The sequence below is a fragment of the Manacus vitellinus genome, unplaced genomic scaffold (assembly GCF_001715985.3).
Source record: "Manacus vitellinus isolate BGI_N305 unplaced genomic scaffold, ASM171598v3 scaffold_5_pilon, whole genome shotgun sequence".
Taxonomy (NCBI): Eukaryota; Metazoa; Chordata; class Aves; order Passeriformes; family Pipridae; genus Manacus; species Manacus vitellinus.
The window spans coordinates 34,644,279-34,666,267 of record NW_021940682.1 but is presented as its reverse complement, the minus strand read 5'-3'; the positions used below and the strand labels follow the sequence as shown (position 1 = coordinate 34,666,267).

General features: G+C 36.2%; 1 protein-coding gene across 5 annotated transcripts in view; it reads left to right on the top strand.

The window, feature by feature from the left end:
• The window catches only part of MON2 (MON2 homolog, regulator of endosome-to-Golgi trafficking), a 59,170-nt gene extending 42,598 nt beyond the window's left edge, over positions 1-16,572 (top strand). For 4 of the 5 annotated variants that reach the window (XM_018080355.1, XM_008926533.2, XM_018080354.1 and 1 more), the window contains 6 exons: positions 760-950; positions 9,711-9,771; positions 11,058-11,181; positions 11,968-12,175; positions 12,975-13,057; positions 14,922-16,572. In XM_018080355.1, the coding sequence (XP_017935844.1) occupies positions 760-950; positions 9,711-9,771; positions 11,058-11,181; positions 11,968-12,175; positions 12,975-13,057; positions 14,922-15,085 (831 nt within the window). In that variant the 3' untranslated portion in view covers positions 15,086-16,572. Of the gene's footprint in view, positions 1-759; positions 951-9,710; positions 9,772-11,057; positions 11,182-11,967; positions 12,176-12,974; positions 13,058-14,921 lie in introns of those variants that run through there. The other variant, XR_001921698.1, reaches the window with a different exon arrangement.
• The last annotated feature ends 5,417 nt before the right edge of the window (positions 16,573-21,989 follow it).

Below are 21,989 nucleotides of genomic sequence, written 5' to 3'. Positions count from 1 at the left end.
TTTCCAAGATAACTTACTATCAGGTTCTAAGTCAGTTTGACTAACAATGCTAAAAGGGATACATATAGTGTAAATAGTTCATGTGCTTAATATTTTTAAATTTATTAATGACTTTGTTTTATAGATATTGAACTTTGTATATAAAAGACTTAAAATTTGCCAGGTTTTTGTCTGCTCTACATTTGAGTTGTATTGCACCCTTTGTCTTAGAATTTCCCTGGCTGTTCTTACTTGTAAATTTCATGTGGTTTAGCAGCAATGAACTGGTTTCTTGCAGTGGTAATGTGTACAGTTCACCTTCGTTAGGAAAAGTTTAAATTTAATTTAACTTTTTTACTTTAACTTGCACTTGGGGTAGGTTTCTAGGAATGGGACCAAATTCTCCAAAATACACTCATGGTAACAAACTGCCTGCAGTCTCTTAGATGTTAGGAAAGCCCATTTGTCATGCTTGGCAGAAATGGTGGATGACAATACAGAAAAAGAAAATTAGTGTGTAATTTCATAGTATAATTGATAATGGATCAATTCTGACTTCTAACCTTGTACTTGGCTACACACCTGTGCTTTAGCCAGCTGGTATATGGTAAATCATCTTTAGAATTACATTTTTAAAAGGCCATCTCATATAGGAGCAGAAAAGGTAGGGATGTGTACTATCATCTCTGACTGTGTCCACCAAGATCTTCTGCAGAAACTTGCCATACTCTTAGATTTGCCGGAGCAATTGTAATTTTTGTTTCAACTTTCATTTTGCAGACACTAAGAATACCTCTCAGTCTGAAATACTCCTGTCCTTCTGAAAGCACATGGAAGCTAGCTGTTTCCTCTCTTCTCAAAGTTCTCTCCATTGGACTACCTGTCGCAAGGCAGCATGCATCTTCTGGAAAATTTGACAGTATGTGGCCAGAGCTAGCAAATACTTTTGAAGACTTTTTATTCACAAAAAGGTAAACACAATTTCTTTTTTTTTTTTTTTTAAGGGGAATAATTATAAGTAATTTGTTCACTAAATGTGTCAGTAGCGCTATTTTATATCTGAAAATTATTTTAATGAATGATGGAGAAAAGGTAACTGACGTCTACTTCAAAAAAATTACAGTTTTAGAAAGTAGTAGAAAAACTTAAATCAGAAGGTGAAATGTAAAAGCAAGAAAGAGCTCAACTGAATTCTCAATACAAGGCATAATCATTCTGAACAGGCCAAGGAGTTCTGTATGGACTCCCAAGGACATTTACTATAGATTTGATAAAGAGTTACTCATATGTACTCAATTTGTTCCTTTCTTCACTTTGACCAGAATTGCAACAGTAATTTTTTTTAAATTAAGGTGAACACTGTTAACTATATGTATTTCTCCTTAGTTCCATCTTGAAATATTCCACCAACTATGAATTTTTGAAAATTATTTCTTACACTACTGTTCACTTAGAAGCCCATAGTTATCTTGCATTTGTTTCTACCCAAGATAAATTGACTGTGCCTTAATAATTAACCACACTTTATTTATGATACTTTATGAAAAATGTAGCTAAATAGTCATTTATAACTAGAAAGACAGACATATGTATAAGTACATTCATAGTCTCTCAAGAATGGAACACTGTAGATGCGGGCATGTACAGCGGATGGGTTGAAAAAGTCTGGAAGTGAAAAATAATAACAGAGACAGACAACTTAATCATAGAATCATAGAATGGTTTGGGTTAGATGGGACCTTAAAGATCATCTGGTTCCAACCCCTCTGCCATGGGCATGTGCACCTTGCACTAGACCAGGTTGCTCAGAACCCCATCCAACCTGGCCTTGGATCTATTAATTTGTTCAACCAAAAGAATATATCATTAGGAGAACATTGTGAATCTTCAGAATATAGTAAGAGCTTGCTCCAGAGAAGAATTTTTTTTGTCCCTTGACAATAGGTATAAATGCATTTCAGTACAGCAAAGATTATCTGGATTAGACAGACACTAAGGAAACCTTTTACTATGAGGAAGGTTGGATACTGTAAAACATTACATAGGAATGGGATGGAACTTCCATCTTCTGTGAATATCTGTGAGCAAGCATCTTTTAGGAGTAGTTTAAGTATATGTAAGAGTGTTTTGGACTAAAGGACAAGGTGGAATATGAAAAATTTAATTCCCTGGTTTTCTCTGTATATGCTGATAACAGTAACAAATTAATCTTTCTTTTTAACAGAAAACAGTAAGGGGTTTTTGTGCCTTACACTAATATGCTTTCTATGTGTATGCATTTAGTTTTTAAACACACAAAAATCAGCAACCCAACAGAGCTGTATTTACTAATGATGGATAAATAGCAGCTTGCACAAAACAAACAAAAAATAATACCGATGAAAATTAATTTTAGAGACACATCAGTTAATGAAAATGTTTGTAATAAAGAATGGCTTTGGCATTTCACCAATAGGATTACATGGCAATCAACTGAAAAACCTTTCCATTGTTTTTGCATTTACTTGAAAGAAAATTTTATTAAATAGGAGGACCTTAAAATAGAAAAGATCATCATGACTGCTTAAAAGACACTTCAATGTCCAAGTTTTTATTTTTATACTTCCCTGTTTCTTTAATTTATAATAATCTTCTCAGTATCTTGTTTGGGTTTGTTTTCAGCTGCAGTTAGTAGTCCTGCTTGCATTCTGAAACAGTTAGCACCCTATAATCAATATCATTGTTTGGTTTGCAAAATGAAAATGAAGGTTTTGCGAGTTATTGCAGAGGAATCTATGTTCACTTAGAAGTTGCTTTGGGAATACATACTATTTGCTATAAATTAATTCTTCCTAAATATCTGCAAAACAGATGAAACATTTCCTTTTTGCACATTCTTAGCTGACCAAGACTGGCACTGCTACAGTTTTTTGTTATTAATTATTCATAAATCCAGGGAAGTAAAATTATCATAGATCTTCAGTGTAATTCAGGGTAATCCACTATCCTCTGCATGACCTTTTTTTGCCAAATATGTTGTCCATTTTTCTTAATTTACAGTGAGTGATTTATACTTCCCTTGAAAATTATTTCGACCACAGAAATTTCATCTTACTCTCTTGCTTGCTAGAAATGATCGCTGCTCATATTTATTCCAGTAGCTTTTGCCAGCTGTCATTCATGGGCAAATGTTCTCTGGATGCAAAAGAAAAATAGTACTTGTGTGAATATTTGGTGCCCTATCATGTCTGTCTTCAGTTAAGTCTGATTTTGCCTCTTTAGAGACCAGAGTGTGTTCTATAATTATACATGCAAAATGTGATTTAGGGATCAACTTTTTCATCACAATTGACGATGTTCTCAGAAAAGTTGTAGGAAACTTTTTTCTTCTCTCACTTAGAAGCTTTAAGGTTCAAAATAATTTAAAACACTAAAAACAGGCTGGCAGTTTATAGAACCACATGGCTACAGCAAGATAATTTGGCCTGTTATTATAATTAATGGCCGTTATAATTATTCTTTCCACGCTTATTGTGAATAGACAAATTTTGCTTTTGTAGTTGTACGTTGCATGGCTACAGAATGTCTGGTTTGGGGTTGTAATTTTTTTTATCTCTCTAGTGTCCATCTTTTTCTAAATAGAAGTTTGTCTTCCCAACTGTACAGTTCTGCTACTTACAGTTAGAGCTCTATCCCTTGGTAGCTTTAGAATAGATAGCCTTTCTGTTCCCTCTATCAGCCTCAGTCTTGTGATCCTAAAAAAAGTTAAAGCTAAAAAGGGAGTACATATTCGTCATGCCAGTAATCAGGACAATTAGTTATAGCAGTTATTTATCCTTTTCTTCATCCTCTTCCTCCTCCTCCTCCTCCCCACAATGCTACTGAAGCGTGCCTCTCTCACTGTGATGCAAGGAGGGCTCTAGAGATAGATGTCAAAGTTCCTCATGTTGAGGTAATCTCTTCTGATTTCCTTTGGTTGACTCTTTCTGCACTCTCTGCAAGGTGCTATGAAACTAGCTTTGTCAAGTAGGGCAAACCTGTCCCTTTTGTATTGAAATTTTCTAAATTGTGTCTTCTAGTGGATTGCGGTGGCAATTCAGTCAGTCCCTTAAATTTGTAGTTGTTCTATTTGTAAGGAAATTTAATTCAGAATTTTCAGATTTAGTGTTCTTTCAATTTTTCTTTTTATTATAATTTTAATAGAAAATATATGTTAATTGGAGTGGTGCCTTATTTCAGAGTTATTTAGAAGAATCTATTCACTGTTTTGAAAGTAACAGATAAAATTTATTGCTGAGTTGAGGTGCACGTCAACCTTCAGATTTTAGGAGAGGGCAATGAGAATCTACTTTCTTTTCCAACTATCCAAGTTTATCCTCTATTTAAGGCCAGCTAGCTGGTATAGAACTGTTTTTTTGGTGTGTTTTCTGTTTAATTTATATTAAAAAACACAGAGATCACTCTCTGCTCTTAGTGACTTGTAAACTTGACTTGATTTTAATGACTCTGCTGAACAAGTGGCTTTACTGCAGCTGTGAGTCATGTCATGGCTTTCCGACTTGCAAATATGCCATGCAGGACAGAGCAGTTATTAAATCAGGTGCAGAAGTGTACAAATCTGGCTAAGGCCAGCATGGGTTGAAAAGGTTCTGAAGCACAAAGAATTTGGAAAATGCAATTCAGCTGACACCCCAAGAGGCTAGCAGTGAGACAGAGTAATTGCATTACTGCATTGTCTGGATTTTTAGCATTCTCCAACATGTCACCCCTTGTGACAGGAATACAGTTAGATATAATCAGTTTGACCTGAATATGGTTAGAACTGAAAATTGTCTTTCTTATGCTGGCATTCTGTAATTTTTCCTAAGCTCTTTACTTCAAGGAAACTGGAATGTTATGTCACAAAAACCCCTTATTTTTCTTCGTTCACTCTTGATACATTTTCATACTCCACACTTTCCACTATTAAATGTTCTAGATGTTTCATGTTACTGTCTGTCCAGGCTTCATGCAAAGCTAGATAAATGGCTTCCTTTTGTACCTACTCTTCAAACCCTTATTCTTCAAAGCTGACTTGGGACTTCTGGGATAGTTCTAAATATGAAACACCTGCATCTCAGTGAAAGTCACTAATGCCTTAATGCAGTCAGTCCTCCTAGCAACACTGCATGACAGGTTTGGTTAGGTTTTTTACCTTTAGCTGTGTTCATTAAAGTATGCTGTTGCATATTGTCTCATTTTTCTATGCATATTTTCCAAGTTTCTACCTGGCTAAGATGAAACTATTTCACTGATGTTCTAAATATTTAATCAATATTTTAAATGTTTTTCTAGTCTAACTTGTAACTCTTTTAGTCACTGTGGCCCTAGAAATCACATGTGTAGATAGCCTAATATTGCTTCTGACAGTGAAACTGAGTTGGCATTGGTTTGACAAGAGGTCACTGTGGTTTGAATTAAAGCACTGTGAATCTCTGTGTTTCAAATAGTGAACCTCCTCTGCATGGCCCCACCTGTATCTTTGGGACAGGAACAGGCTTTCAAGCCAGGTATGGAGCTGAATGAGAGGGGATACTCACTGATGTTTAAAAAGTACAAAAGCACAGCAGAATTGGTCTCTGCAGCTTTGTACATCAAGAAATTTCACATATAGCCAAAAGAGCCCAGGTAAATGAAAAAGGAAAATGTTACTGTCTTAGAGAATTAACAGCTTCCAAGAAATAAGTTTCAGGGTTTTTCAGTTTTTGGTTTTTCTGTTGTTTTTTTTTTTTAAAGCAAGCTACAGCCGAGGAAACTCAACAATCTTGATTTTTATTATAAATCAAAATGACATTTAAAATTAATACATTTCATGTAACTTAATTTACACAAAATTATCTTCTAGTAAGAAGCTGGTCTGTTTATTATTTCATACCATTTTCCCAGAGGCTTTCATGGAACCATGTCAAGCCATTATATAAAATAAAATTCAATGAATGTGTGTATATATATAATTTACTAGAGTAGAAGTCTGTGCTCACATGAGGGAATTAAATCAATACATTCCCAAAAGATGCTTCTGAACAGAGTGCTGCTGTGCACAGCAGGACTCCAAGTGCCTGTTGGCTCTGAAGCCCTGCCTAGACAGTGGGCAGTGGCTGGGAGCTCCGTACCTATGGAAGTTGCTGCATCACATGGCTTCTTATCTTTCCTGCCTCTTGACCTTCCCAGTGCAGTTTGGACATAACCAACAAAGCTTTTCGCCCCTAGACAGATGTTTCATATAGACACCTTACAAAAATATATTTACTTGGGAGTATTTTGCTACATGAACAAGTATGTAGCTTAATCTGTAGCATATATGGCAGATCAGATATGGATGACTAAACAGAAATGTCTTAACACCTCTTTAAGCAAACTTCAGCTCAGAAAGTTAGTCATAGATAAGGAAGTGTCAGAGTGAAAGCTTCCCATGTATTTCAACATGGCACACATTTCCACACATAAGTCTACATTACTGTTTAAAGGTTTTTAATAGTTGACAACTCTGTCACAAAAGGTACTGATTGAACAGCTATTTAACATTTTATTTTATTTTGTTCTTTGTTTTCAACATTGTTATGATCAGGTTCTTTCAAATTATTACAGAGATGCCTCTGTCCAAAGAAAGGTGTAAATGAGACCATATGCTGAAGTCAATAGTACAGATTTTTATTATAGCAGTAAATGTGAGGTAGAAAGGGATAGAAAGAAATAGGGAAAAGAGAGAGGGGGGAGAGAAAGAGACAGAGAGACAGATTAAGTAAAAATATCACCACTCTATGGATTCCAACAGCGTGCCACTGATCCTCTTCCTGTGGTCTTCCCAGTGGAGAGAGTCCCAGTCTTGTCAGTGATAGCTGCAGTCTGGATCCATCAAGGGAAGCCCAGGGTGGTGAGGGAAAAGCCCGTGGTGGTGGAGGAAGTCCTGTGTGGGGAGGAAAGAAGTCTGTTGGTGAGCAAAGCCGAGGGCGGTGAGGGAAGACCTTGGCGGTGAAGGAAGTCTCATGTGATGAGAGAAGTCCGTTGGTAAATGAAGTATAAGGTGGTAGGGAAAGTCCCATGTGGTAAGGGAAGAAAACCAAGTGTTGAGTGAAGTCCGTGTGTGGTTTCTTATTGGGCTTAGGCTTGGTGGGAACACCGTCAGTACCTCTCCTGGGGTGGGGAGTTCTACACTGGATTCAGCATTGCAGTCACTCACACCTGTGGATACATTCTTCTCAGAGGATAACCAGACAATAGTACCACCTTTCTCAAGTTCCTGTCACAGTCCAAATGAGTAGGCATATTCAGGGAGGGGTAGGCTTCGGTGAGCAGCTGCTTCTTTGCACAGTTTACTACAGTGGACAAAAGTCTTCCAGTGATTTTAAGAACGTTTCAGCCATAAACCATTTCAGTGTCTCACAAACATATAACCCCAAACTTCTTGTCTGCCTAACATACAAACTGGTAATAAATACAGTATTTCATATTTTATTTTGTGTTTTTTCTAGTCATACATGTAACACTTGTCTGTTTCATAGAAAGGGTGACGTTATCTACATGAAGCCTCTTTGAGGAGGGGAGATATATTTATTTTTCACGCAGGAACATTGGTACATACTGTCATAATTGTCTAAACTGAAAATTGGCTGTACGTGTGCAGACTGATCTTCAGATGTCTTATGCTAAGCACCCAGAAAATGGGGAAAAAAGGTTATCTTGGAAAAATTTTATTTGTCTTGGTCAGCAACATATAGGAACACTGGAAAAGAAATCAAAAGTAGTAAAACAAAACAACCGCCAGCTAAGCTAACCATATTTGAATGAGATTTCAAAACCTCCAAAGTTCTTAAACCTTCCATTAAAACTGGTGGGATGGAGAAGACAGGCCCAGGTAAGTACCCTTATTGAGACAAGGCTGGCACAGGTCCACAGCCATATATTGGGCAGCTGCCTTGCCTGTGAGCATGTGCTTAGCTCTGAACTACCCACCACGTCTGTTGTTTCCCAGGGAGGGGGACATGGGGTAGAGGAAAAGCTGGGAGTTTGGAAGTAAGCCAAAGGATGCTGGTCTGCTTGTCACTACAACAGTGCTTGGTTCCTTGTTCAGTCCAGAGCACTGTTTTCCTTACCTCTGCCTATTCTGCCATAAATTAGGCAGGGAATGTTTTGTCAGATTGACCCTATCATTTTCCTTCCTTTTCAGCAGTGACCATCCTGTGTACTTAATTGGATGGTTTCTCTGGAGTTTAAAAAAAAAAAAAAAGGCAGTCTAATTTAAGATGCATTGTAACACACAGCCATACACAGTACCTGTGCATTGAAGTATCACAGACAATCTTAATTCCACTATTGCTAACCATTCCTTTCAAGTGGTCAAATTTCCAAACTGTTCCTCTGCTTGAAGATGTCATAGAGTTATTTTTAAAAGTTAGAAGTAAAATCAGTATTCCTTAAGGATACTTAAGGAAGGGTGCAAGGTGACAACACTGTAATAGTTTCATGATTTGTTCTTTTAGTCTCTCAATTTATGTAACTCAGAAAGTTCTCATACCACAAGTTATCCTTAGTTCATAATCCATTTTTCTTCTAGTAATTGTGCTAACTGTGTCTTAAATCTGTGTAGACTTTAGGAGGCAATCCTATGATTATGGGGTTATAAGCAAGGTAATTCAGAGTTTACGTATTGTGTGAAGTATCTTCTTTGATTTTGGTTTTTTTTTTCCCCTCCTCAAAGTGCAGTAGAAGCATATCTGTAAAGCAAAACAGTTCATGATGAGGACCCATGACCTTTATTTCAGAGTAGCTCTAGAGTGGCAAGCATCTATGAAAGCTTGGAGTATATTTTTTGTTTAGTTTCATTGAAAATTAATCCAGTTTTATGCACTCTTAATACCAGACATGAACCAAGGTTTATAAAAGGGGATGTCTGAAAATTTAACTTGAAAAGCCCATGTCTGATCCAAAGTAAAACACCCATGTAGGCACATCAACTGAATAGTTGATTGTTGTCTAAGTAGGAGGCCTTTACTCTTTCTGCCCTGCTGAGGAACTTGGCCCAATGAGGCAAAAGAAGCATAATCCAGCAAAGTAAAGGAAATTCACTGAACGGGTAGTCCAGTAAGTACATGGAAGGACTCCATAAATGAGATAAAATGTCACTAGAGAAAACCTCATGACTGAGAGCTAGCATAAAATTTCCAATCAAATGATACAAGATTTCCAAATGTACAAGCAGGTAGGATCTTGTGAAGTATTGGGTAATTTTCATGGTTGAATCACTTTTGGACGTTTCATCTGTAAATAAATTTTTATATATAATGGAAGAACTGCAGAAAGTTCTAAATCTCTTCAAAACTATTGTTTATAAAATGGGGTTTTATTTTAATAAAAATTATTAAGAATAAGAACAAGTATATCATTTCAGTTATCAAGGAAAGTAATGTTCCATTAATGAAAAGTGTTTTATTAATGTAGAAGAAAATGTAAAATTAAAATAAAGTTTTTTACAGTTGTACCACTGAAAATCAAAAGTCTCTTTCTTGCACAGTGATTGAAAATATCAATCACAGAATTCCATTAGACCAGATTGCTCAAAGGCCATCCAACCTGGCCTTGCAATCATTAATTATTACCATATAATAGTACCAACTTGATGCATGTAATGACTTCAAATGCAATGCATTTTCCCATACTTATCTCCTTACACATGTTGTGAATTTAAAAGTATAACATAGTATGTTTATTTTTAGTACACCTCCTGATAATCTCTCAATTCAAGAATTTCAGAAGAATGAGAGTATTGATGTTGAGGTAAGGAGCCTATAATATATACTGAATCTCATAAAGAGTAACATTCACAAGTTGCATTTGGTTCTGAAATATTTTTTTTTAAAAGTTACCCTTTCAGTATTTTTTCTGTGATATTGTATTCCTTTTTGAAAATAAGACAGGAAATTTATAGGCCCAAAATTCATCTGCTTCAGGGTGATGCAAAAAGTAGAAGGTGGAATGCCAAAAACTACTTCTTGTCCTCTCAACTTCAAAGCAACGTACAGCAGCTAAACCAGAATGTTTCTGCCTCTAACACATTACATGATCCTTACTTATTGTGTTATTGCCAAGCAATTGCACAGGTAATTGTAAACCACAGAGAAAGCTGACAATTAAACCTGAAGTGAGTGCTTTCTGTGTTGAAGGGGGCAGTCAGCAATGAAATCGTTGCCCTTCAGATGTGTTCTCAATACTGAGAAACTTCTGCATAAATGAAGAAATGATGTTGTGTTTGTGCAGCACAGAGACGGGTGTAATTGTAGAGAGATAATGTTTGGTTGGATAAGACTGAAGAAAATGAAGAGAAGATGATACTTGAAATGAAGAGGGACTTGTCCCCTTTCACTCCAGGACAAAGAGATGTGGTAGAACAGGGATTAGGGGTACAAAGCAAAAGGAGTGGCAGAGAAGTATGGGTTTGATTCCCTGTCATCTTTCCAGAGTGGCAGCTGGGACACAAAGATTTCTGGATGAAAAGCGGGAGTGGTTCTGCCTGCAGTGAGCAGAACTCTCTGATCTAATGCATTAATTTATGGAGATCTAAACCCACTTTGTTCCTCCATGGGAGTATCAAGACAAGGATAGAAAGCATTTCAGTTAATGTGTATTGCCTTAAGCTTGTTTAGGCAATAAACTCACTTGTTCTGCTTTGCAGATGTTACACTGTAAGCATGTGATATGCGTGTTAATGTTGTACTGAGGATATTGAATTGTGGGGAGGGAGAGGGAAATTCCTAATGTTAGATTTTCTCTTTTCAATACCATAAGTTTGATTTGAAGAATATACTTCAAATGTCAGTGGAAATCTCAGTGATAACTCCTTCAGAAACTCTGGCAGAAGTGGGGGGAAAAGGTTTATTATTTCAAGTTTAATGTTCCATGCAAGACCACAATTTGGGATGTATCTGCAAATTTTAAAAGCTAAGCAATAGAAGATTTTGTAGTTTCATTAGGCCTGTCCCTCTTGTGTAATGTTTCTGTCTTCATACTAGATTTACAATTTTAATATTCAGAAAGCCAATATAAATATATTTAATTTATTTTAGGTGGTGCAGCTTATCAGCACAGAGATACTGCCATATGCTAATTTTATTCCTAAGGAATTTGTTGGTCAAATAATGACTATGCTCAACAAAGGTTCAATACATTCTCAATCCTCCTCCTTTACAGGTATGGTACCTGAATGACAAAAGCTATGGTATTTAAGTCTACTAGAAAATAATTAAAATGTTGTGAGTACTTACTCTGATAAAGACTTTAAGTTCCATGGCATGTATTCATTATAGACTGTTTGATATCCAGCTTGTTTTTATGAACTATATTTTGTGGAAGTTGCCAAGCATTCCTTGCAATTTTTTAAAAATTATTTCCTTACTGCTTGGCTAGTATCGTATATAATATTGTACTTGTGTTAGTTTCTACATAGTTTATTTTACTTTGTGCCAGTTTTAACAAAAATTTCAGACAATTGTAAGACAGATGTAATATCCTGTTCTGAAAAACAAAATGACCTTAGCATAACTATATGGTGTACCTAACCAGATGCCTTCTCTGCCTTTAAGAAAAAATCACCTATGGTCTTTTTTGAAAGATAAAAATGAACATAAACCATTACATAGAAAAATATTTGGAATGTACAGTACTAAATATTAGTATTTATGCTGAAGAACTGGGGTTGCTGGGTGTTTAATTGATTTCATGTATTTTATTACTAAAGCAATGTCAAGTATATGCCATGTTACTGAGCATGTTGCGTAATTCATCTTTTATTTTTTGAAGTATTGTGATTTTTGCACAGTCATTTTTTATTAGAATGTATTCTTAATATTTGTTCTTATCACTGTTAATATTTATTAATACTAGAGGATTGATAGCCTTTTTTCAAAGTATAATAAACCGACTGAAATGCAACATCATGCGCACTGGACAATTAGATATGTCATTTTACTTTGACAGAAGCTGAAATAGATATTCGAATGAGAGAGGAGTTTTCTAAGGTGTGTTTTGAAACACTGCTCCAGTTTTCATTCAGTAATAAAGTCACAACTCCTCAGGAAGGCTACATTTCTAGGATGGCACTTTCTGTGCTCTTGAAAAGGTCCCAGGATGTATTGCATCGCTACATAGAAGATGAGAGATTGAGTGGCAAATGTCCTCTTCCACGGTATGTGTGTTTTCTTTAGGAACTGAAGGTATTACCAGGACTTTATGAGAGGAAGGCTGCATTCATGAAAAAAATACTTAGTCATGAAAAAAATAAGGGGGGGTGTGTTGAAATGTAAAAGCCAGTGAAATATTTGTGGGGAAGACATTTCAAAGAAAATGTTGGTACCAATTTTTTGTTGAAAAACCTTTAAATAATAATGGTCGTATTCTGTGCTTTTACATTTTCAGTTACTGAAACAACATATCTGATATCTATAGCATAATACTTCTGAAATCTGATTTCTTTTTATTCCCAATAGAGCTATGTGTAGTTACTAAATTGAGATGTGGAGTCTTACCAAAAATAAGATAAAATATCCCAATAGCAACATTGTGAATCATTACTCAAGTAACTGTTCTTGAAATGGAAAATTTGACTGAAGTACTAAGAAATTCTTTAAAATAGGAACTTATTTGAAATTCACTTAACTTTTGAAGGTTTTGATCATGAATGTGGAAATTGATTATTATGTTACTTTTAATCATGTATTTTGATATGAGTATTTTCAGATTGAGATGTGTATGGTGTTACTGTTTAGAGGATCAAATTTAAAGCTATCCTAGCTGAGACAACAGCAATGATGGTGATAAAGTTAAAGAAAAATGATAACATTAATCTCTAACTATCCTTTTAATGGCAGGCTTCATTGCAGCTGTTTGCCATTGGGTGTTGTTTTCATGTTGTGTAAGTTTCATAGAAAACTTATATTCTTAAGGCAAAAATGAGTAGTTGACTGTTTGCATTTTTTCATTTCTAGGCAGCAAGTAACAGAAATCATATTTGTTTTAAAAGCTGTCAGCACTCTCATAGATTCACTTAAAAAAACTCAACCTGAAAATGGTAAGTTACTGTTAAACAACATGGTTCTAAACAAGGTAATGTTACATCTGCCACAAAGATATATTTATTATTTCCTGTAGTAATTTTCCCAGAAATTTGAAAGAAAAGTGTAGTCTGTAAGATTCAGTGTTTTGTAATTCTTTGTATTTGCAGGTGGCAGGTAGACAGAAACAAAAACCACAAAGTTTTTCCAGTATGCCTAAAAGCATAAGGTTCTAAAATATATTTAATAAAAGAGAACCTCAATTTGTGGTGTCCTTTTCTAAAAACAAAGAAACCAAAAAGCTGCCATAAAACATTAGTGGAATTCTTAAATATATGAAGTCTTGATAGATCCTTTTTTCTTTCCATGATACCTTTGTAGGTCTTTATGGATCTTGTTCACATAGGTGCCCTCTGTAGTTGAAGCGGGTGTACAAGCTAAATGCACAGACAGGCTGGTAGATATTTAAACTTGTGGTCTTGCTATAGCTCTCTTCCTGCTTAAGTATCTCATGTGCCCTGGATTGAGAAAGATGTCTTAGCTCATTGATGCCCAAGTAAATGGTTGACAGATGTATTTAAAAGGTTGAATTAAATGAAAGACCTCAACTTCATTTATAATCATGTATCCTGTTCCTCCTGTAAGCTGCACCTACAGCGTATGTGTGGAGAGTTCTTGCAAGAAAACCTAGTCATGAGTCTTGGTATTGGACTCTGAAATTCTGGCAGAATTGCATATGCAACACTTCCCTCTACTTCCCTGCTTTTGATATTACAAAGAACAGAAAAAAACCCCTTTTCAACCCTGAAATAAACAAACAAACCAGTCTTTCCAGAAAAACACAGGCAGGTGGGTTTCTGCAAAGAGGCAGTGCCTCATTTACAGCATCACTGAGCAGCCAGAGTTATGATAATGTGTTTTCCAAGGCTGATGGCAAAAGGGTGCAGGCAGAACTATGCCAGGATGCATAAAGCCTTTTGGCAAACCCTGAAGGCAACAGAAGTACTACTTTGGTGGGTCTTCCTCTTAGAAGGGTAGAGTAGCCAGCTCAGCTGGACTGTTCCCCACATCCCTCTTCCTGTAATGAGAGGCATTCTTCCCCTGGACATATGCAGCAGTGCTTGCCAAACCTCCTGTGCACTTTCTTATAAAGAGAACCACTAGACAAATTACAGAATCACTTCACTCCCACTTCTTCTACCTTGTAATAATTTTATTTATTTAAGATAATTATTAATGTTGTCTGAAATCAGGGGTTGTTTTCTTTTAAAAGCAGAGCTAAAACAGAAATAAGCAATAAGATTAATAAATAAGATTCATGCTTCAATGTTTAATTTCACTTGTTGGAGTAACAAACTTTACTATGGATATTTTTTTTTCTTGGTCCAGCGTTTCTATTTCTGCTTTCTATAGCTCTTGTAATCTGGAATGATCTGAAATCAAAAGCAAGTCTCAGTGGTGACAATTTTCCAGAAGTGAGATATGTGTCCAGTTCAGTTTTCTGTCTGTAGCAGAGAAAAGCGGGCAGAAAATGCACATAGATTACAGATTTAATAAAAGTATTATCTTAAATTTGTCAGTTCTTCATCCAGAAAACACAGTGAATTACTCATATGTAGAAACACAGGTGTGTAGTACCATTTTATGGATATTATCCCATCTGGCCTCCAGTTGTGGCTGCAAAAAAAGAATATGGCTCTCCTGCGGAAATCATACCTTATATCTGAGTGCCCTGTGGGGATGCCATAGTGTCTGTATAGCACTGGCTACCTATGTTTAGGCAGCTGAGTGTGCCCTTATTTATACAAGTACTGAAAAAAAATTTGTTGTAAGAATTTGGACAGCAGTAAGTGATTCAGTCTGTTGTTTTCTTCCTTGCAGTTGATGCTAGCACATGGGCACAAGTTATTGCCTTGTACCCGACTTTAGTAGAATGTATTACCTGCTCATCCTCGGAAGTGTGCTCTGCTCTGAAGGAGGCACTGGTTCCTTTTAAGGACTTCATGCATCCACCAGCATCCAAGGTACAGAATGGAGAGTCTTGACCCCATAAAACTTCTTTTTTATTCTTGAAGGGAAAAAAAGTATCCAAAAATGTTTGTTCCCGGGTGAAGTTTCTCTGAGGAAATCTCTTGTGACTAGTACTTTGGCAACTGTGCTGACTGCCTTTTAACTGTACTAACAAGAGCTCAGTAAGTCGTGAATATAGGCTATATCTCAAAGGTTCCAGAGTGAGTAGCAGTGCAAACCTTTAATAAATTTAACTGACTAGTTGGAATCATTTATAATCTAATGTACTTGCTACAGTATCTTGAAGTGGTGATTGAAAAGTGGGCTTATGTACAGCTTGTTGTGTATGTGTTAATGATGTAATTAAAAATATTTCAATTCAGTCAGATTTATTAGGCTGGTGTTTTGCACCCTTTTTTTGAAGTACGAATTGTACTAAAATTTTATGCAAGATGGTACTGTAACATTCCATATATCTGTAACCAGCCTTTGTAAACAAAGGGAACTGATATACTTGTGTGTATAATAAATGGTACAGTTCTGTATAAAATAGTTGCATTTATTATTTAAATTCTTTTTAAAATATTGATAATGTCAAATGCTTGAAAATGTATTTATTATGAATAAGTTGTATGCTTGCATTTTTACTTACAGTTTGCCTTCTAAATTGCCAGATATGCTCATTCATATCTGATCATGTTATTAATTTTTGCTTAATTGAATGTATCTTCTTTGTGGCCATTGGACATCTACAAAGGGTCATATAACAAAAGATTGCAGCAAGCAGTCACAGTCTGCTGATCTCAAACTTCAGAGCAGTTGACCTGAACTAAGTTTGAATATGCAGAAATCCACTGTAGCACTTCAAGACTACCATACCTCACTTCATAATATATTTTTTCAAGATGTTTGTTTTACTTAACTCTGTCCATTTTTGTAGTTGCAGCCTTGCTTTAAAAAAAAACCCAAACATATTTGAGGATTGTTAGTCTTTTTTGGCCTTCTTGGCAAGTATCACAGTCTTTGAATCATGACCCAAGAAAGGTGATTTCAAGTATCTAAAATACTTGGCTGTAATACTGTGTTCAGTAATTCTAAGTGCTTTGTTTTGTAATGTCTTTTCAACCCAAACAAATTGTTCTAATCTTTTAATTATAAACTGTGTCTGATAAAAACCGCGAGAAGTGTAGTTTTGAAGATAGTTACTCATTTAGAAATGCAGTAAAATTCGTCATTAAGTAAATGTGAATGTTTCACTTTCACGTAATACACAATTGAAGTAAAACACTTTTAATAGTACTGTTTTTAAAGTTTGTGATCTAGCATTTAAACTCCTTATTTAATTCATTTTGATTTCAGTAATGTTTCACCTGTATTCACATATTTTTAATCTGTGATGTGAAAGCACAAAGGCCAAATATATATATAAAAAAAAGACAGGTGCCTTCCTATGGATTTCAGAGCTTATCTTTAGGGGTTTGTTTCTTCAAGTCTTTTGTAGATATTAAAAGATATTGTCATGCATAAGAAATGGTATTACATCTGTTTGCTTTGCACTTTCATGGCTAAAGGGACATTGATTGGTCCATATGAACAGGTGTAAAAGTTGTAGAAGCTTCAAGCTGAAGGTGTGATGAACTGGTCAGGGCTGCCCTGCATGAATAATGTTCTTCAAGCAGGGCTTTGGACAGGTTGCTCCCACAAGGCTCCAGTTTATGGTCCTTTTTAAAAGCTTTCTATTTCAAAGTACAGTAAATATTAAAGAGGCTTCAAACCTTGCACATTTCTGTTACCAAAGTTGCATAGAACTTAATTGTGAAGCGTGGATAGTTTTAAGAGAACACACAGTTTACATTAAAGAAACAAGTTCTTCTCATTAATAGAATTTATGTCAAAATACCTTCTGTGGAGGAGCAGTTCCAGTATACTGCAGAACTGGGTCTCGCATACAGGTAACAACATTATCCATACTCTGAAAGTGAAAACCTCACAACTGCTCTCCTAATTAGTGGAAGATAAGTCAAAGTCTATGAGGTTATTAAGGAAACAAAGCGTAAAACAGGAAAGAAGGGAATTAATTTGTTTTGGAATATATTATCTTAACCAGAATTTCTGAAAAGAGGTGTGCAGACCAAGCTGTGGGTAAATTTGTTTCTAATTAGTTTCTAATTGATTTTTCAGTGGTAATACAGGTGCATTTGTCCAATGAGGTAAATCTTCATTTTTATCTGTAATTCAAAAGGGGGATGCGTTAGTCTTTCCTGACTCTAAAACTGAGGCTATTTTACCACCTATAGACATTAATCTTCCAAAAATTTTGAAATAAACTACCAATGAGCTAACTTTCCTTTCTTTCCTCTTAATTACAAAATTAATAATATTTGTGCTATTTGAGGTGTGTTTTGGACATGCAAGCTTGGGTTGACTGGTAAAACTGCTTTCTTTTATTTGGTATAAATACTTTGAGAACTAAAAACAGAGCTACTTAGCTTAGAAAAGGTGTTTTCATTGAACTGATTGTCTGTGAATAAGAATTATTCCCTTTACTGTGCCTTCTTGTCTATCACTCAAATATTTCTTCCAACTTGAAGTATCAGTTTCTTTTTTCTCTTTGTACTTTCTGCTAAACATTCTTAGGGTTTCTTTGATGCAAACAGCATTTTTGAATGTTTAAATTTCACATTTTTACATGTTTTTAGCAAGGTAAATCTTGCTTTGGAAGAAATCGAATTAATTTAACATTACCTATTGAGTAGACCCATGTCCAAGTTCTTTTCAAGTCTGTAGGGTTGCTTATTCACGAGAAGTAAAACCCATGGACTTTTTCAGGATTGGGGTCTGCAGTGTGTCACTGAAGGCAGCTAGAAGAGGGATACAGCTGACTATATAGAAATGTGTCAGCTGGAAGTCAGAAGATAAGCATTAATTGCTTATTGAATGTAATTACAGTCTTCACCTTTTTCCTTCTTGTCTACAATTTTAAAAAAGACATGGATGGGAATTCAAATTATTACATTAATAGCATGTTCATATCAAGACTTTGGATTACTTGGGAAAACTTGTACATCTCAATGCCATGACCATTGCCTTAATGTACTCAAGGATTTAAGATTGCATAGTAACTGATTATGAAAAAAGAAAGAGGCCTCAAGCTGGGAACTTCTTAAAGAACATCTTATTCTTAGAAGTAACCTACAGTAGTTATTTGCTTATCTTCAGAGATGGTTATCTAACTGGAATCTGTTTTGTTCCCTTGTACATGAGCCTGCTTCCCCACCTCTTTTATTGGTGAACTGTGGAATGTTACTGGACATTAAACCACATGAAACACATGGTCACTGTAAATTATTTACAAGAGTAAGAGTACATCTGGGAAATTCAGTAGTTTTTCATCATATTCTGCAGATGGGGTTCTTTCTTTACTTGGGTTGAGTTGTTTCTTCTTGTCAAACAGCAAATCTTCTCATAGCTGGCCTTGAACTCTTCAGGCAAGATATTTTTAGCGAGATTAATGCCTGTCTTTTCCTCAGCACATGACAAGCACAAGTACTAGTCATCAGTGAGAGAAGGAATTGCTGTCCACAGCTGCCTTGTGAGCAGCGCGTATTCTGACTGCTACAGGCCCATAAGGATGTTTAAAGTGGGGTGCATCAGAAAATTCCAAATAAGGCAGCTAGTGTGTAGGGTTTGTTTAATTTGGAATCCAAAATTGTGCATAGATATGGCCTATATCCGTAGGTGTAAACCATTTAACCATCAGCAAAATATTGATATTATATTTTTATTCCCTGCAAAGAGCTTACTTTCTCCATGGATTTTCCACCCCTACCTTCTGACAGTACTTTTCTGTGTGTGCTTCAGGTGTAAGTTTTTGGGGCAGGGACTCTTCGTCTATACAGCATTTTGTATATCGGGGCAAGTATAAGTCCTATAACAATGATTGTAAAAAGTCAATGTAGAAGATAGATTTCATTTGGGGAGTACATACTCTTTAGGGTTCGTAGCTGAGTTGTAGTGTTCAGGTTTATGTCACATTCAAAGTATCTGACTGCTGTGTAATTCAAGACAGACAACATTACACCGCCTAGGAACCAGTTGCTGGGATCAAGAATGACTACAGCAGCAGCAAGTGAGCAAAATACTGCATGGATGGTTTAAGACAACTTGTGTGAGAAAGAAAGTGAAATTCAATACTCATGATTCTTAGGGAGGAGGGAGAACCTCAAAATAAAAATGACTGGACTTGAAGAAGGCAGCCCAGAAAATTGATAGGGAAGATCTCACAGAAGACAAGTTTGAGTTAAGAGAGGAACTGAGGAGATAAGACAGTTCCTTGGAGATGTGAAGGTCTTAACTGAAAATATGTACCAGACTAGCTGTAATAAGAGACCAACTCAGTTAAACAAGGAATTTCATTGAATTCAAATACAATGAGCAGGGGACCATGGAAGGTGGAAATTCAGATAACGCCAAAGAACAGTGTCAATAGATAGGGATGAAAGTAGATGAGATACACCAGTCAGCTGACAGAATAAATGCATAAATAGTAAAAGATTTGCACTAACAAAAGTTCTGACTACTTAAAAGAATATGGCTGTTGAAACAGGTGATTGGTGTTTGGTTCAAAGCTGCAATTTCTGTTGAATTATTTCGTTTGTTACAGTGATGACTGATCCAAAAAGTCACTGTCAACTGCCAGAGTATTGCTTGTGCAAATGATATGAGTGAGAAAGATTGAAGAAGCTTGCCTAGAAAAAGGAAAACAGCATAGAAAATGGTTATATCCTGTCAAATTGACTGAGCCGGACAAATTTCTTCCTGGTATTTAAAGAACTAATCTGAGTAATTTCAGCATTTTAAAGATCATCTTTGTGATGTCCTTCTGTCCTATCAGTTAGTGAGTAACATGCTAAAAAACAGTCCTTCTATTTCTGAGCTCCTTATTTAACCATTTTTGTCTTGATTAGGAAACAACTTTGATAAAAAGGATAAGGTAGCTGTGTGTTCACTGTGCTAACTGCAGGACTTCACTAGCAAGAGATGAGACCATTGCTTGAATTTCTTATCTATGTTTAAAGGAGCTCTCAGATAAGCTTATTTTTGAAATCAGTATGATAAACTTTTCTCTTTCCATGTTAACATGTTTATTCCCACTGGTGGTCCAGATGCCTGCCTTAAGAACTTCATAAGAAATCTCATTTATCTTCTTTTTACCTGAAGCATGATATCCTTATGGAAGGAATGAGTTAAGTACAGCTACCATCTTTTTCTTCAATCAAAAATACTGCAATGTTGAAGCATACTCAAAGGCATCATCCCATCAGTCTGTTTTGTTTTCAGAAGAGATTACCAATGAGAAAGAAAATCCCTTGGAAATCAGGTCTCGGTTTGGCATCTTCACAGTTTCGTTACCGAAGACTCTGATCTTCAAAGTGGAGTCATACCTGTTGCTCTCTGTGCACAGAACATCTGTCTTAGTCTTGGCAGGAGTCTCCATGGCCAGTGGTATCTCCAAAGCTGATAGCTTTAAGACTGCAGAGGCTTGTGAGGATGTGACAGTTGGAAACTTGAAACTTGTCCAAACTTTACATTGCCTAGTCTGTTGTTTTTAATGTTAACTATTTCTTACTTGGAACTATTAAAGTTGCCGAGGAACAGCTTATGTTTCTGGCTTCCTTGCCAGAAGACTCACTCTTCTTTCCCCCATCACATCACAAACTAATGCCTGGTCATGAGGGGAGAGACTGAAAGGCTCCATAGAAAAATGGCAGCCAAAACTGGATTGCCATCAATTCAGAGAGCAGAGAGAGCAGTCTGGTTTTGATCAGCCTCTCTCATAAGAAAACATGAAGAGGACAGGAGTATTAAGTGCATAGTACTGCTGGCATGTACATGTACAAAGACCTGGTTTCTGGAGTACATCACAAGTATTACTTGCAGATTTACTTACTGAACATCTCTTCATGCCTCCTTGCTTGGCATAGCATAATATGGTACTGCCTTACCACTAAAATGACCCCCAGAGTCTGCACAAAGTACTGTCCTAAAACAAATGAGGAAAGAGAAACATTTGTCTTAGAACAGAGTGACTTAAATATCTTCTTTCAAAATATGAAGTTAATAATGTACGTTACAGCTGCATGCACCATAATATCTTAAAATTTGAAGCAGTTATGTGTTGCCAAAGTCTCAAAGAGAATGCATTGAACCGATGGAGTAGCACAAACCCCTCCCTCTTTACAGAGTTAAGAGTGGGAAGCAAGTTCTTGAAGTGCTAAACTACAGTCAGAGGACCCCTGGTGGTCTAGTGGTTAGGATGCGGCGCTCTCACCACCGCGGCCCGGGTTCGATTCCCAGTCAGGGGACTCCTCCGGGCAGATGGAGCTCGTCAGCCCTGTAAGGCCATCCATCTAAGAGAAGGTCACTCTAAACAAACCTACGTCCTGAGGACCTCGCTGCCACCATCCGAGCTCGCTCGGCCCCAGTAGATGAACCTCAGGATTAAAGGGTGGGCTCAGTTCAGCGCACACTGTGTCTCACCTAAAAAATCCACTGCGCAGGCTCGAAGGGTAATGACCTTTCCCAAATCTTCGTTCGCAAAGACTGGCCATGATGATGATGATGATGATGATGATGATGAAACTACAGTCTAATAGCAGTAGCTGTTTCTTGCAGTTTAATTTCACTTTAATCAGCTCAATTCAAACAACTAGGTCAAATTTGGAAATGGGTTAGGAATTGAAAAAGTTTTGGGTTTTTTTTTCTTTCCATACACAGGATAGACCTATGAAGGTAAAATCCACTGTTATCTAAAAGGTGAAGGCAGTGGCAACCAGAAACAATCAGTTGTCCTCTTTGTTAACAAAATGTATTTCATGGATTTTTCCAATCCATTTAAAACAGATCTAATCTAAAAATTATTTTAAGTGCCATTTTCTG